General features: G+C 42.7%; 1 protein-coding gene across 2 annotated transcripts; it reads left to right on the forward strand.

Annotated features, from left to right (window-relative positions):
- Nucleotides 1-1,557: 1,557 nt before the first annotated feature.
- Nucleotides 1,558-8,227, forward strand: CASP14 (caspase 14). 2 transcript variants are annotated; one of them, XM_070414030.1, is made up of 7 exons: nt 1,558-1,751; nt 3,297-3,368; nt 4,728-4,877; nt 4,973-5,198; nt 5,357-5,473; nt 5,649-5,752; nt 6,259-8,227. In XM_070414030.1, exons 2-7 carry the CDS (start codon nt 3,342-3,344, stop codon nt 6,361-6,363), a joined length of 729 nt encoding a protein of 242 aa, XP_070270131.1. In that variant the 5' UTR covers nt 1,558-1,751; nt 3,297-3,341; the 3' UTR covers nt 6,364-8,227. The 2 variants fall into 2 exon arrangements, with proteins under 2 accessions (XP_070270131.1, XP_070270132.1); XM_070414031.1 differs by lacking the exon at nt 3,297-3,368 and having other exon boundaries at nt 1,559-1,751.
- The last annotated feature ends 6,906 nt before the right edge of the window (nt 8,228-15,133 follow it).

The raw sequence follows: 15,133 nt of genomic DNA on the forward strand, positions 1-15,133 counted from the left end.
AAATCAGTGGCCACCTCTCGGATTGGGTTGTTTAAGACTCGGGAGACCTGTTTGTGACTTTGCCAACAGGTCAGTCTGAAGCTTAACCCTATATCGGCTCCCCACATATTAAGTGTCAGAATGTCCTTTCTTTCTAAGGCTGAGTAATATTCATGGATGGACCACATTTTTCTGTCCACTCATCTGTCAGTGGACACTTGGGTTGCTTCTACCTTTTGACTATTGTGAACAATGAGCTGCCATGAATATGAGTGCACAAAAATATTTTCAATATTTGCTTTCAGTGTTGGGGGGTATCATATAAACCCAGAAATGGAATTGTTTTATCAAATAGTAATTCTGTGTTTAATTTTTTGAGGAATCATCTTGACTGTTTTTCACAGTAGCTGCAGCATTTTATGGGAATGTTCCAGTTTTGCTGATTATTTCTCTTCTACATAGAAGCCCAAGAGAAATGAAAAGATACATCCACACAAAGACTTATATGCTGATGTTTATAACAACATCATTCATAATAGCCAAAAGTTGGAAACAATCCAAATATCTATATAAGGATAGTTAAATAAGCAAAATGAGGTATATCTATACAGAATATTATTTACCCATAAAGGGATGACATACTGATACAGGCTACAACATGGATGAACCTTAAAAATATTATGCTGAAAGAAGTCAAACACTTAAGACCATGATTATATGATTCTATTCATGTGAAATGTCTATAACAGGGAAACCTATAGAGACAGAATATAGATTAGTGGTTGCCAGGGGCTGAGAGATTTGGATGGTGATTGGGGGACATTTTTAAAGGGCACAGAGTTTCTTTTTGTAATAATGAAAAGGTTCTAAAATTGACCGTGGTGGTAGTTGCACAACTGTGATTATAGAAAACACACACACACACGCACGCACGCACACACACATTGAATTGTACACTTCAAATGAGTGAGTTGTAAGATACGTGAATTTTTTTAAAGCTATTAAAATAAAATGAAGTGAAATAAAATAAAGGCTGAAAAAGAATAGAGGAGGAAGGTCATGAGAAAGAGAAGAGAGAAGCTGAATCAGCTGTGAAGTATCAGTTGAGGCCATTGGACCTTCCTGGGTTTGAATGCCACTGTGCTAATTACTGGTCGAGCGACCTTAGGCAGTCATTTTACCTCTATGAGTCTCAGTTATCTTTTCTGAAAAATGGGAGCAAACAATGCTGGTCTCTTTGGGTTGTTGAATACTTGATGAGAGAATAAACAAGTGCAGTTGGTATTATCTGCACTGTTGAATGTGGAAGAGATGAAAGTGGGCATGATGATGGAAATGATGGGTTGATAATAGCCAGATGAGCTGGACCGGGGTGGGGGTGGGGGAAGGAGCCGTTCTTGAGGGGGACGGGACTGGTGTAAAAGCCCTAGCTGGTGTGGGTGCTCTACCCCAGCCTCCTTAGCCAGGGGTGTTGGCTGAGCTTTGCCATCACTCAATCTGTGGGCGTCTGTGTCCATTTCTTCATCAAGGGTGTGTCCCTTGTGTCATGATGTTTCTTGAGTGACAGAAAACAGGGGCAATAAAGACCCAGACAGCTGTGCTGCTCAATTTACAGACAGGCCTCTCCAGAGAAACCTGGGAAGATTCTGCACTATCAGCTCCCTCTCTGAGGTCAGCACGTGGACCTGACCACTCTTTGGTGCCCAGTCTTTTTGGCAACTAAGAGAGTGGTGAGACAACCTGGCTTTAAGGAGCAGCTACTTCTAGAGTCAGTAAGTGATTTGGCAGATATTGCTCTCTCTCTCTCTCTCTCTCTCTTCCCCTCTCACTGAATGAATGCATATTCTGGCCAGTTCTTCACCTATTCATCCACCCATCCTTTCTTTCATTTGTTTATTTGTTTATTATTTGTTTGCTCAACAAATTCTCCCCAGCACCTCCTCTGTGCCTATTCCTGCACCAGTGACTCTGATGGAGATGGAGATAAAGAAGTCAGGCTTTCAAGTGCTAAAAGCTGAGCTGTCAGCTCAGCCACAAAAATAAAAATAAAAAGCACTGCTGTAATGCAAGTCTAAACAGGCAGAGCTGTGGAGTCCGGAAAAGGCAGAGGCAACTTTCAGTGGCTTAACAGGGACCATTAAACCTACCTTGCTTGCTCTGACTGTAAAGAATCTAGTGCTCTTTCAAGGTTCTTTCCGATGGGAAAACTGAGTCTCAGAGAGGAGAGTGAGATACTCAAGGTCACACAGCTGGGAAGGAGCCAAGGCAGAACTTGATTTTGGTTTATCTGGCTCCAGGATCCATGCTCCTTCTGTCCTTCTACTTTCTCTCCCTTGTAGTATTTGGCTTCTCTTTCCTTACAGCACTGGTTCCATTGTGTGTGTGTGTGTGTGTGTGTGTGTAAGAGAGAAAGAGTGAGAAAGATTTAATGTTCATTTATGTCATAGACCAGAGCTACATGCGGGCAGGGGGCATGTCTGTCTTATATAGTGTGTTCTGTGTAGTTCATAATAGATACCCAGGAAACATTTGCTGGATAGATAGATATATGGGTGATTGGGTGGATAAGTGAGTGGATGGACGAGTCAATCAACTGATCAAATAATAGATAAATGGATGGATACGCAGATAGATGAGTAAGTGGTGGGGAAAGACACGACAGACATGATGCCTACCCAAATTGGCAGAGAAGGGCCTTGACTAGTAATGACGCATTCTAGGCTGAGGAAGAAGTGTAAGAAAAGGCAAGGAGATGGGGAAACACCAAGAATGTGGCAAAAGTCATTCTATTCAGCCTGAAAACAGAACTGGGATCAGATGAGAGTGAGGATCTTAAAGGTTCAGGCTCAAGGCAGAGGGAGGCAGTGTTTCAAAGTAGTATTCCCCACTTTGATGATTTTCTCATTTTAAACCCAACCCATCTCCTTGTTGATGCCTCTTCAACCAGTCGGCTCCTGGGTGGCAAAGGGGAATACATAGGCCACTTGTCCTGCTCATCAGTCCAGTAATGAATGCAGTCTGTCACAGGCTTGTGAGTGTCCTGGGGGAGAGATAGGAAAATGTCCATATAAGTGGCATTACGGGTGGGCCTAGCAAGAGTTCTGAAACATCCAGGGGTGGAAAACACCATTGGAGTGTCCCAGTAGAGAGGACATACTTCATGGACTGTTGTCTCTTGCTCAGATTTGACCATGAAACAAGTCCCCACCAGTGGGTCCTATTCAGTCTCAAAAATCCAGATGTACAAACTAGCCTGTACCCTGATTCCATCTGCCTTCCTTTGAAGACCTTCAAACTCTCTTCTCTTGAACTCCCAGGATCAGTCAAGCGTGCTGAGAACCGGACTCAGAATCAGAGGAGACATGAGCAATCCTCGGTCTTTGGAAGAGGTGTGATGGGTGCAGGTTTGGGGAGAAGGGTGGGAGCCTCTGAGGAGAGGGGAGGTGAAGAGATTAATGTTTCAGAGACACTGGAGAGGATGAGAAATCATGACCTGAATTCAGAGCTAGAAGGTGCTTTGTAACCATTCAAATGGAGAAAAAGACTCAGAGCTGGAACCCAATTCGGAGATGGGGGGCAGCCCTACTACATCGCTCTCGAAGTATCATGCTTCTCTTCTGCAAAGAAATGTTGACCCAAACATCCTTCTTCCTAAGATGGGATAAGATAGGATCTCAGGATTAGCTTCAGAAATGTGGAGACCTCTGCAAGTGAGAAAGTAATATCAGAGCACACATGAAAAGGATGAAGGGACAAAGCCACCAAGTGTGACAACTGGGAGGAACCTTCAAAATCCTTCACGCACACACACTCATTGTCTGTATTTGGAAACTGCGGCTCAGATAGGAGGAGTGACTTTCCCAAGTTCATACAGGACTAAAACAGAGCTGGACCCCTAGAAGCAAACTAGATTTTTGGTAGTGAGCACACAATATAGTACACAGATATGGAATTATAATGCTGTATACCTGAAATTGATATAACGTTATTAACAAACTAGAGGCCCGATGCACAAAATTCGTGCAAGGGGCTCGGCCCTCGCAGCCGCGGCAGCTTGCCTCGGCCCTTGCAGCCCTGGCTACATCCAGAAGGTCGTTTGGCTGTCCGGTCTAATTAGCATATTACTCTTTTATTATTATAGATGTTACTTAATAAATTTAATTTAAAAAAAAATAAAGAATGCCCAGTCAAATTAGAATCTCACATCAACAACAAATAATCTTATAAGTATATCCCATGCAATATTTGGGACACACAGTCAAACTTTGGTTCTCAAACATCTCCCATCTTGAACGATTTGTTTCTTGAACAAGTTGTTCACAGGAAAAATGTGTCTCGGTTGTCAAACAAAACTTCAGTTCCTGACCAGACAACCCTTTCATGCTGATACCTGTATGATCAGTCATGGGTATCTCAGGCAATAAACAAAGGAGAGATTGTGGGTTTTTAGTCAGTTTACCACTGAACCTCGAGTTGTTAACACCTCAGGAAATTGTGCTATGAATATTGTCTAATGGTAAAAGATGATTCAGCTTTCAAACAAATTGCTCCTCAGCCTTCCGAAACAAATTAAGTTTGAGAACCAAGTTTCCACTTACTTACACTAAAAAATCTCATTTTTGTATTAATCTGAAATGTGAGTGTTACTGGGCACCTGGTATTTTACCCTAACCCCTCTTTGGACCACCTCTCCTGCTTCTCCTTGACCTCTCTACCCCTTTGATGATTTTTGTCATCTCTCGACTCAGGAGGCCTATGACATGTCAGGTGCCCGAGTAGCCCTGACGCTGTGTGTCACCAAAGCCCGGGAAGGCTCGGAGGCGGACCTGGTGGCCCTGGAACGCATGTTCCAGCAGCTGGGATTTGAGAGTACCATAAAGAGAGACCCCACTGCTCAGGTATTGTGAAGCCAGTCCCAGCCAACGGAGGAAGGGCTGGACCGGAAGGTGGGCTCCAGGGATGCACCTCAGTCTGGCCATTCCTCTTGCTCTAGCAATTCCAGGAAGAACTGGAAAAATTCCAGCAGGCCATCGATGCCCGGAAAGACTTTGTCAGCTGTGCTTTCGTGGTGCTCATGGCACATGGGCTAGAAGGTCAACTCGAAGGAGAAGACGAGCAGATGGTGGAGCTGGAGAACCTCTTCGAGGTTCTAAATAACAAGAATTGCCAGGCCCTGAGAGCCAAGCCTAAGGTGTACATCGTGCAGGCCTGTCGAGGAGGTGGGGACAGAGCCAAGAACACAGAGTTTGTGTGCCTGATCCAGTCCTACCCCAGATCTAGAGCCCCAGCTGTCTTGTGTTGCTCATTTATCTTATGACCTTCTCCTTTCCCCCATCTTTCTCTCTGGCTTTGACTTTTCCTCTTCTTGGTGTTTCAGAACAAATGGATCCTGGTGAAACAGTAGGTGGAGGCAACATTGAGATGATCACAAAAGACAGTCCCCAAACCATCCCAACGTATACGGACGCCCTCCACATATACTCCACAGTGGAGGGTATGAGCTCCCAACTGACTCAAGTGGCCTCTGCTGCCCCACTCTGCCCACTGCTCCTGACCCCTGAGACACTCCTCCAGGATCCACCCTCTTCCGGGCCCTCTTGCACCACACAAACCCCCACCGTCCCACCTCCATTGGAGTTTTCCTGAGCCCACTTCTCTGCAATCCCCAGGGTACCTTTCCTACAGACATGACAAAGAAGGCTCCTGCTTCATCCAGACCCTGGTTGATGTGTTCACAGAGATGAAAGGACCCATCCTGGAGCTTCTGAGTGAGGTGAGTTGGGACAAGGTACCTGGAATCCCTGCCCAACCTGAGCAGGGAAAAAGCAGAGTGGGCTGAGACGCTTCCAAACCTTCCTGCATTTTCCCTTCCCCTATTCCCAGCCCCAAATCCAACCCAGGTCCCAGCACAGAAACTAGGATGCCCTTCTCCTAGCAATGACTCTCCTTAATGCAGGAAACTCCAAAGTCCACAATATGTGAGATAATTAGATAACAGACAGATAAATTTCTGTAAATAAAATTTTCTGTTAAAAGTTTGGGCCAGCTTTTTTTTCCTAATGGTTATATGGTTTTATGGTGGATTAGAAAAGAACACATAACAAGAATGTCTGTCCAACCAATGATTCCGTAGAGCTGATAACATAGATGAGACAATAAAGGTCAGCCGTCTGAAGGCAGGAATACCCATTTGCTTTCTTCTTTAATTTTCTCCCCATAAGCCTGTTACACCAACACCCCCAAGGCCCAGCCCCAAGATGACCACACTTCTTGTTGCAGGTAACCCGGAGGATGGCAGAAGCAGAGGTGGTTCAGGAAGGGGAAGCGAAGAAAGTGAACCCTGAAGTACAAAGCACCCTTCGGAAACGGCTCTATCTGCAATAGATGTAGAAAGGATAGGGAGGGGCATCCTTTCGGGTGCTCTGTCTCCCCCTCAGATGCTTAAAAGGCAGCTCTCACTACTCCCCCAAAATCTTCTTTTCCCTCCCTCCCCCCCTCAAAGGTAAATGTCACTCAGTCCTTTCATCACATCCCTTATGCAGGTCCTTCTTAATCCAACTAAAACTGAGGACAGGCATGGTTGTAACAAGAACATCACCTCCCTCAGGCTGGGCTATATACCTCTATTAACGCAACCAAGAGGGTACTCACTTACCAGACTTTCTGCTCCTATGCTTATCTGAAACTCATTCTGGCTTTTATGAATTATGCCCATACAAATGTAACTGGATGAAGCTCAAGATTTTTCACTAATAAACCAATGCTCACTCACCTCCTCCCATCTCAATCAAACTTTTGCTGGCTTCTAAATCTCACCTAGAGTTGTAGCCTCTTCCTGGGCCCACATCCATTCCAGAGATTCCCTCCCAATTCCTAAAAATTCAGTAAGGCAAGAATCGTTCTCTCTCGTGGCTAGCAAGCTGGTGCCTTGACACTGTTCTCCTAGTTTATGGGCTCTCTCTGGCTAATAAAGATGCCTCTCCTTTTCTGGATCTCTCCCTCCTAATTAACACTGCCCCCCCCCCCTCCCCACCGCCCCACCTCCACCACTAGGCCCTGGATTCTGCCCTTCTCCAGAGACTCTATCCATTCATTCATTCTTATGATTACAACTTTCACCGCTCTGAATCATAACAAATTGAAACTATGGCAAATTCCCTAGGGTTGCCCTATTATTTTGTAGACAGTATGATAGAGGCTCAGAGAGGTTACATGGCTTGTCAAATGCCACACAGTAAGTCTGGCTTCCATCCCCGCCCCCTTTCCACTGCCTGCTAAGTCTTGATCTATCAGAAAACTTGTCTACTTAGAGGAACCACCTAATAAAAGTTCTCCCTACCTTGGAGATTGGAGCTCCCTGGAAGACTTCTAGAAATCCTTGATAACCAGCATTTAAGGTTACATCCATGGAATTCCAGCACTGGGCTGGAAGCTGGATCAGATGTACTGCCTCCCAATTCTGAGCTGCATGTCTCTATGTCTCTAGCCTTGACCTTTCCCATGATATAACCTGTGGTCATATCCACCACCATTGAAAACTCATAGTTAAAGATGTCTTTTCTTCCTGGTCCATCCTCGTTCCCTGTCACCCTCAACCTCAGACCCCAGGTTCGGAAATCTGCCATTATCTATAACACTCTTCCTCTTGCAACCTTCCTGTTCCACCAGCCACCATGCCCAGCCCAGCCTGACTCTGAAACACTTCTCAGATCTGTCTTCTCTTCCCTAACATGTCATTCTCCAGGCTCAAGTCCCACCCTCACATGTTCACATCTCTGCACGTTTACACCAGGATCCTTTCTCGCCTTTCCACCTGACCATCTCACCCCTCGTTTGTGCTCCATACCATCTATAATTTATCTTCCTAGAACACCCAGGAAAACACAATGGCACCCCATCATTTAGAGACCAAAGCCACACTCCACATCCTGATATCTCACACCCTTATAATTCCACTTCCAACCAGCAATCAGCTAAATTCATCTCTCACTTCCCCCCATCATGAATTCACCCTTCCAACAAGACTAATGTCCTTTATTCATACTTCCCCAAGCTGGAGTGCCCCCTCTCTCCCTTCACCTACTTTCCACAACCTTCCACCCCTCCTTATTCCAGAAAGTCATTCCTCATAGTCTTCCTAGTTAATTCTGCTCTCTTGCTAGGACGAGACTATCACTATTTCTTGAGGGCAGGGAACAAATCTTTGATGGTTAAAATGGATGCTCAATAAACAGTTGTCAAACTAAAACTATATGTTGGAATCTTTGCTATGAACTTAAACCATGAGGCTGATGTGAAAGGCATTATGGATTTGGCTTCTTTTGTCTGCTGGCCAGCTGTCTCCCTGGTGTGTCTATCGTGAACAGAGAATCAGGATCTCATCCTGTCTCTTTCACAAAAGCCGATGTGTTAGGCATTTGTAAAGTTCCAGGCCACACTTCCATGCCAGGGACTATATTTTACATGATGGTTCCATCTCCAGGATATTCCCAAAGAAGTATCCAGACACATAACTGCAGCTTTTCAGAAGGGACCTGGGAGATCAGCTAGTTACAGGATCACAACATTTAGCAAGTGTGCCACCTCTCTCTATCCAGGTGCTCATTGTAGACATAACTAATCAATCACACTTTCTTTTCCACTCAACTAGGGTCTAACTAGCCTCAAAGTCTTTCTCCTTTCAGCACCCCAGGAAGCATAGGCACATTATTCCTGATCCAGTTCAACCCCCTCATGAGAGAACAATTTGTCTAGAGTCACCAAGTTCTTAAGCAATAAACCCAAGTTCCTCACCTATGGTGCCGTAATAGCCATGGCAGCAATTGGGGCTTTATCCATAGGAATAGCAGGGCAAGTGGCTGAGGCAGGGATGAGTACACAGGACTGAGTAGATCTGGAGTGATGCATATACTGAGTCCTGTAGACTCACCCATATGCAAACCTGTGCTCCAAACACTCAACGACCTTGGAGTCTCCAAATACAGGAGTCAGCAAATTATGACCCACTCACTCAACCCAGACTGCAGCCTATTTTTATAAATAAAGCTTTATTGCCGCACAGTCATGCTCATTCATTTACATATTGTCAATGGCTCATTACACTGTACAAGAAACAACATATGGTCTGCAAAGTTGACCCTTTACAGAAAAATGTGCTAACCTTGCCCTAATATCTTTCCAGCAAATTCTCATTTTGCTTAAGTCGGCCAGAGTGGCTCACCACCAAGAACCATAACTGATTCAACAGGTAACACAGTGGCTTAATTTTTCCCTGAGTGAGGGTTCCCCTCAATTACTTAGTAAGGATTTATAAATTTATCCTGAAAGTTTATTTTTAAGGATAAATGAGGGGCAGGTCCAGAACCTGTACAATTGGTGCAGGAGTCCCTCTTAAGAAAAATATAAAATACCAACACAGAGTCAGTACAGCACCACGAGCACATTGTCAGGTCTCTCCCAGGCCGGGGAGGGGCCAGGAATGTGAGGCCCTATATTCACTTCACGGCATCTGTTCTCCAAGTCATTCTCCAACTACAGCAGGTGTCATTCTAAAATGAAAATCTGACCTGCTGTGCACCTGAAAGTCTTGCACTGCTTTTTAGATAAGGGGGGAAAGTCTTAACTTGACCTCTAGGTTCTCACCTCTACCTCTTCATCCTTATAAATGAAAATGTCTTAGAAATAGAAAGTGGTGTTGGTTGCACGTCACAAGTGTCACTCATTTTATTGAATTGTACACTTAAAAATCACCAATATTCATGGTGTGGCTCAGTGGTTGAGCGTCAAACTATGAACCAGGGGGTCACGGTTTGATTCCCAATCCCAGGTTGAGGGCTGTGGGGTGTACAGGAGGCAGCCAATCAATGATTCTCTTTCATCATTGATGTTTTTATCTCTCTCGCCCTCTCCCTTCCTCTCTGAAATCAATAAAAAATATATTTCTAAAAATTGTTAACATGGAAAATTTTATGTTAAAAAACTTAAAATAATTTTTTTTAAATTTTAAAGTTAAAAAACTTTATCACAGCTTTTTAAAATTAATAATATCATACAAAAAAAACCAATGAATTATTAACCAGGTGGAGGAAGTTAACATCATGTGGATTTCACGTATTCTCTGATATGATGTGATTAAATAATATGATGTAATGTGATTCATCTTTGGGGTGTTCTTTCCAAACAGGTATTTTTAAAGCTTATTGAGATGCCATACAAGGTACCCATTTATGGTGGACAATTCATTGTTTTCTGACATGTGAGAATGTTGTGGCAAATGGCCCAGAGAACGACAGCCAGCCCCCAGAGGAATCAGGAAAGTAAAACCTTTATTAGGCAGCGCTGCTAGTCCAGGGGACTTTGACCCAAATCCTGAACTGCCAATGAGGGAGGGGGAGGGCGTTAATACATATAATCTTCTTGTGGCGGGCCCCTGGGGGTGGGCTTTGCAGCTCCACCCAAGTCAGTTAGAATGGGGAAGTAAGATTACTGCTCAACTAGCTACTGAACGAGGCTGTAAGCCCCCAACATTGCCCCCCTGTTTTCCTTCTCAACGTTATTAATTTTTTTTAATCCAGGATCTCAGTCTAATCATGAGAAAAACATCAGACAACCAGATTGGTTGACATCTAATAGTACCTGGCCAGCCCTCCACAAGACTGTCAAGGTCATGAAAAATAAGGAAAGCTTATGAGAAATTAACCCAAAATGAAGGGGACAGGGAGATGTGACAATCCAACCCAATGCGGTACCCGGGACTGGAGCGTGGGACAGAAAGAGGGCAATGATAGAAAAACTGGCAAAGGCTAAAAATTTAGTTTTTAAAAAATAACTACCTGGGATGTTTTTGTTTTGTTTTGTTTTTAATATATTTTATTGATTTTTTACAGAGAGGAAGGGAGAGGGATAGAGAGTTAGAAACATCGATCAGCTGCCTCCTGCACACTCCCTACTGGGGATGTGCCCGCAACCCAGGTACATGCCCTTGATCGGAATCGAACCTGGGACCTTTGAGTCTGCAGGCCGACGCTCTATCCACTGAGCCAAACTGGTTAGGGCAACCTGGGATGTTTTCTTCCCAAGATTCCATAGCCCCATTCTAACAATGAGGAAACATCAAACAAACCTAAGGAACACTGTAATAAGGGACCAGTACTCTTTAAAACTGTCAAGGTCATGAGATACAAAGACAAAACAGAGAAATTGTCATAGATTAGAGGAGACAAAAAAAAAAAATTACTGCCCTAGCCAGTTTGGCTGTGTATATAGAGCATCGGCCTGCGGACTGAAAGGTCCCTGGTTCGATTCCCGCCAAGGGCACATGCTCGGGTTGCGAGCTGGGTCCCCAGTAGGGGCATGCGGGAGGCAGCCGATCAATGATTTCCTCTCATCATCGATATTTCTATCTCTCTTCCTCTCCCTTGCTCTCTGAAATTAATAAAAATATATTTTTAAAAAACATTACTAAATGCAACATGGTATCCTGCGCTGGATCCTGGAACAGAAAAAGGACATTTGTGGGTAAATTGATGAACTCTGAATTTGAGAGTTTAGCTAAGTAGTTCTGTGTCAATGTGAGTTTTTTTTTTTTTTTTTTTTTATAATATATGATTTTAATGATTCTAATGTATTAGCATTACTTTTTTTTTTTTTTTTTTTTTTTTTTTTTTTTTTTTTTGCCAAAGACCACACTTTATTTTTTTTTTTTTCCTCTTAAAGTATTACAAAGGGTATTACATAAGTATCCTTTCCCCCCCCCCCCGCCCTTGACAAACCACTACCCTCCCTTACCCCCCAGTGTCTTATGTCCATTAGTTATGCTTATATGCATGCATACAAGTCCTTCGGTTGATCTCTTACTCCCCTCCCTCCTGCCCCCCAACTCTCTCTGGCCTTCCCACTGCAGTTTGACAATCAGTTTGAGGCAGCTCTGCCTCTGTATCTATTATTGTTCAAAAGTTTGTAATGGTCTTTATTATCCATGAATGAGTGAGATCATGTGGTATTTTTCCTTCATTGACTGGCTTGTTTCACTTAGCATAATGCTCTCCAGTTCCATCCATGATGTTGCAAATGGTAGGAGTTCCTTCTTTTTAACAGCAGCATAGTATTCCATCGTGTAGATGTACCACAGTTTTCTAATCCATTCATCTACTGATGGGCACTTAGGCTGTTTCCAGATCTTAGCTATGGTGAATTGTGCTGCTATGAACATCTGGGTGCATATATCCTTTCTGATAGGTGTTTCTGGTTTCTTGGGATATATTCCTAGTAGTGGGATCACAGGGTCAAATGGGAGTTCCATTTCCAATTTTTTGAGGAACCTCCATACTGCCTTCCATAGTGGCTGCACCAGTCTGCATTCCCACCAGCAGTGCACAAGTGTTCCTTTTTCTCCACATCCTCTCCAGCACTTGTCGTTTGTTGATTTGTTGATGATGGCCATTCTGACAGGTGTGAGATGGTACCTCATTGTTGTTTTGATTTGCATCTCTCGGATGATTAGTGACTTTGAGCATGTTTTCATATGTCTCTTGGCTTTCTGAATGTCCTCTTTTGAAAGGTGTCTATTTAGATCCTTTGCCCATTTTTTGATTGGATTGTTTATCTTCTTTTTGTTAAGTTGTATGAGTTCCCTATAAATTTTGGAGATTAAGCCCTTATCAGATATGACGTTGGCAAATATGTTTTCCCACGAGGTGGGTTTTCTTGTTGTTTTGTTGATGGTTTCTTTTGCTGTGCAGAAGCTTTTTATTTTGATGTAGTCCCATTTGTTCAGTTTCTCTTTAGTTTCAACTGCCCTAGGAGCTGTATCAGTGAAGAAATTGTTTTGGCATATGTCTGAGATTTTGTTGCCTTTGTATTCTTCTAGAATTTTTATGGTTTCCTGTCGTACATTTAAGTCCTTTATCCATTTTGAGTTTATTCTTGTGTATGGTGTAAGTTGGTGGTCTAGTTTCATTTTCTTGCATATGTCTGTCCAATTTTCCCAACACCATTTATTGAAGAGACTATCTTGGCTCCATTGTATGTTCATGCCTCCTTTGTCAAAAATTAATTGAGCATATTGGTTCGGGCTAATTTCTGGACTCTCTATTCTATTCCACTGATCTATATGTCTGTTCTTGTGCCAGTACCAGGCAGTTTTGAGAACAGTGGCTTTGTAATACAGCTTGATATCTGGCATTGAGATCCCACCTACTTTGTTCTTTCTCAGGATCGTTGCAGCTATTCGGGGTCTTTTTTTATTCCAGATGAATTTTTGGAGAGTTCGTTCTAGATCTTTGAAGAAGGCCATTGGTATTTTAATGGGAAGTGCGTTGAATGTATAGATTGCTTTGGGTAGTATGGACATTTTAATGATGTTGATTCTACCAATCCAAGAACATGGTATGTTCTTCCATCTGTTTATGTCTTCCTCTATCTCTTTTTTCAACGTCCTGTAGTTTTCTGAGTAGAGGTCTTTAACCTCTTTAGTTAAGTTTATTCCTAGGTATCTTAATTTTTTTGGTGCGATGGTAAATGGGATTGTTTTTCTGATCTCCCTTTCTGAAAGTTCACTGTTGGTGTATAGAAATGCCTCAGATTTCTTGGGGTTAATTTTGTATCCTGCTACATTGCCAAATTCATGTATTAAGTCTAGTAGCTTTTTGATGGAGTCTCTAGGGTTTTGTATGTATAATATCATGTCATCTGCAAATAAGGACAGTTTTACTTCCTCTTTTCCAATTTGGATGCCTTTTATTCCTTCTTCTTGCCTAATTGCAATGGCTAATACTTCCAGTACTATGTTGAACAGGAGTGGTGAGAGTGGGCATCCCTGTCTTGTTCCTGTTCTTAGGGGAAATGGTGTTAGTTTTTGTCCATTGAGTATGATGTTGGCTGTGGGCCTGTCATATATGGCTTTTATTATGTTGAGGTATGATCCTTCTATTCCCACCTTTCTGAGAGTTTTTATCAAAAATGGGTGTTGGATTTTGTCGAATGCTTTTTCTGCATCAATTGATATGACCATGTGGTTTTTTTCTTTCAATTTGTTTATGTGATGTATCACGTCAATGTGAGTTTTAATATACTAATATGTACCTGGTTAAGTAAGATGTTAACAACAAAGGAATAGAGCAGGAACTTTCTGTATTGTTGTTACAACTTTTCTGTAAATCTAAAAGTATTACAAAATAGTTTATTTAAAACAAAGAAATATAGTAACTGGGTAGTCTTTTGTTTCCCTGACTTCACACTGAGGGCTACAGGTGTAATCACCATTGGCTTTAAAATAAAGGAAGTAGACCTACACAGTAGTATCTAATCTATGTAAATGAGTGTCAGGTTTAATCTGTTGCTATTAGAATACAATGTAATTTCTCAGGCGTGATACAAATCAATGCTAATTCATTTTAGCATTTCAACATTTTTCCAGGTTTATTGAAATATACTTGACACGCAGCATTGTGGAGGTTTAGGTGTACAGCATAATAATTTGACTTACGTATATTGTGAAATAATTCCCACAATAAGTTTATCTAACATCTATAATCTCATATACATACCAAAAAAAAGAGGTATTTTTCTTGTCATGAGAATTCTTAGGATCCACTCTCTTAGCAACTTTCAAATATCCCATACAGCACTGTTCACTATAGTCACTGTGCTATACACTACCGCCTAGAACTTATTTATCCTATAACTGAAAGTGTGTACCATTCCACTACCTCCCTCCAATTCCCCCACACCCAACTCCACCCGTGGTAACCACAAGGCTGATCTCATTGAGTTTGGGGCAGGGTGTTGTTTTTGTTTTTATTTTGTTTTGTGTGCTCTGTTTTAGATTCCACATATAAGTGAGATCATGTTAAGTTTTGATATGAGACTTAACTTGAGAAAGGAGATTCTTCCCCTGGTGCTTGGCTAGAACGATGCTGTGTCCAGACGAAGTATCATTCAGCCACTCTACACCATCCTGGGCGGGTTTAAGGCAACACACCTATTCCTTTGGGCAGGTTGAGGAGAGGGGAGGGTTGGGAGAGACTAGGGAACAGATATTGAGCATTTCCTGGCCACACCCAGCATTTTCCTCCTCTGGAGAAGTGGGTGAAACCAGCATTGGTGGGAAGACTGAATGAATGGGCCACCCACTTAAACCACAAAATTAAAAGAA

The sequence above is a fragment of the Myotis yumanensis genome, unplaced genomic scaffold, assembly GCF_028538775.1.
Source record: "Myotis yumanensis isolate MYYU_CA2020_CCGP unplaced genomic scaffold, mMyoYum1.0.hap1 SCAF_5, whole genome shotgun sequence".
NCBI lineage: Eukaryota > Metazoa > Chordata > Mammalia > Chiroptera > Vespertilionidae > Myotis > Myotis yumanensis.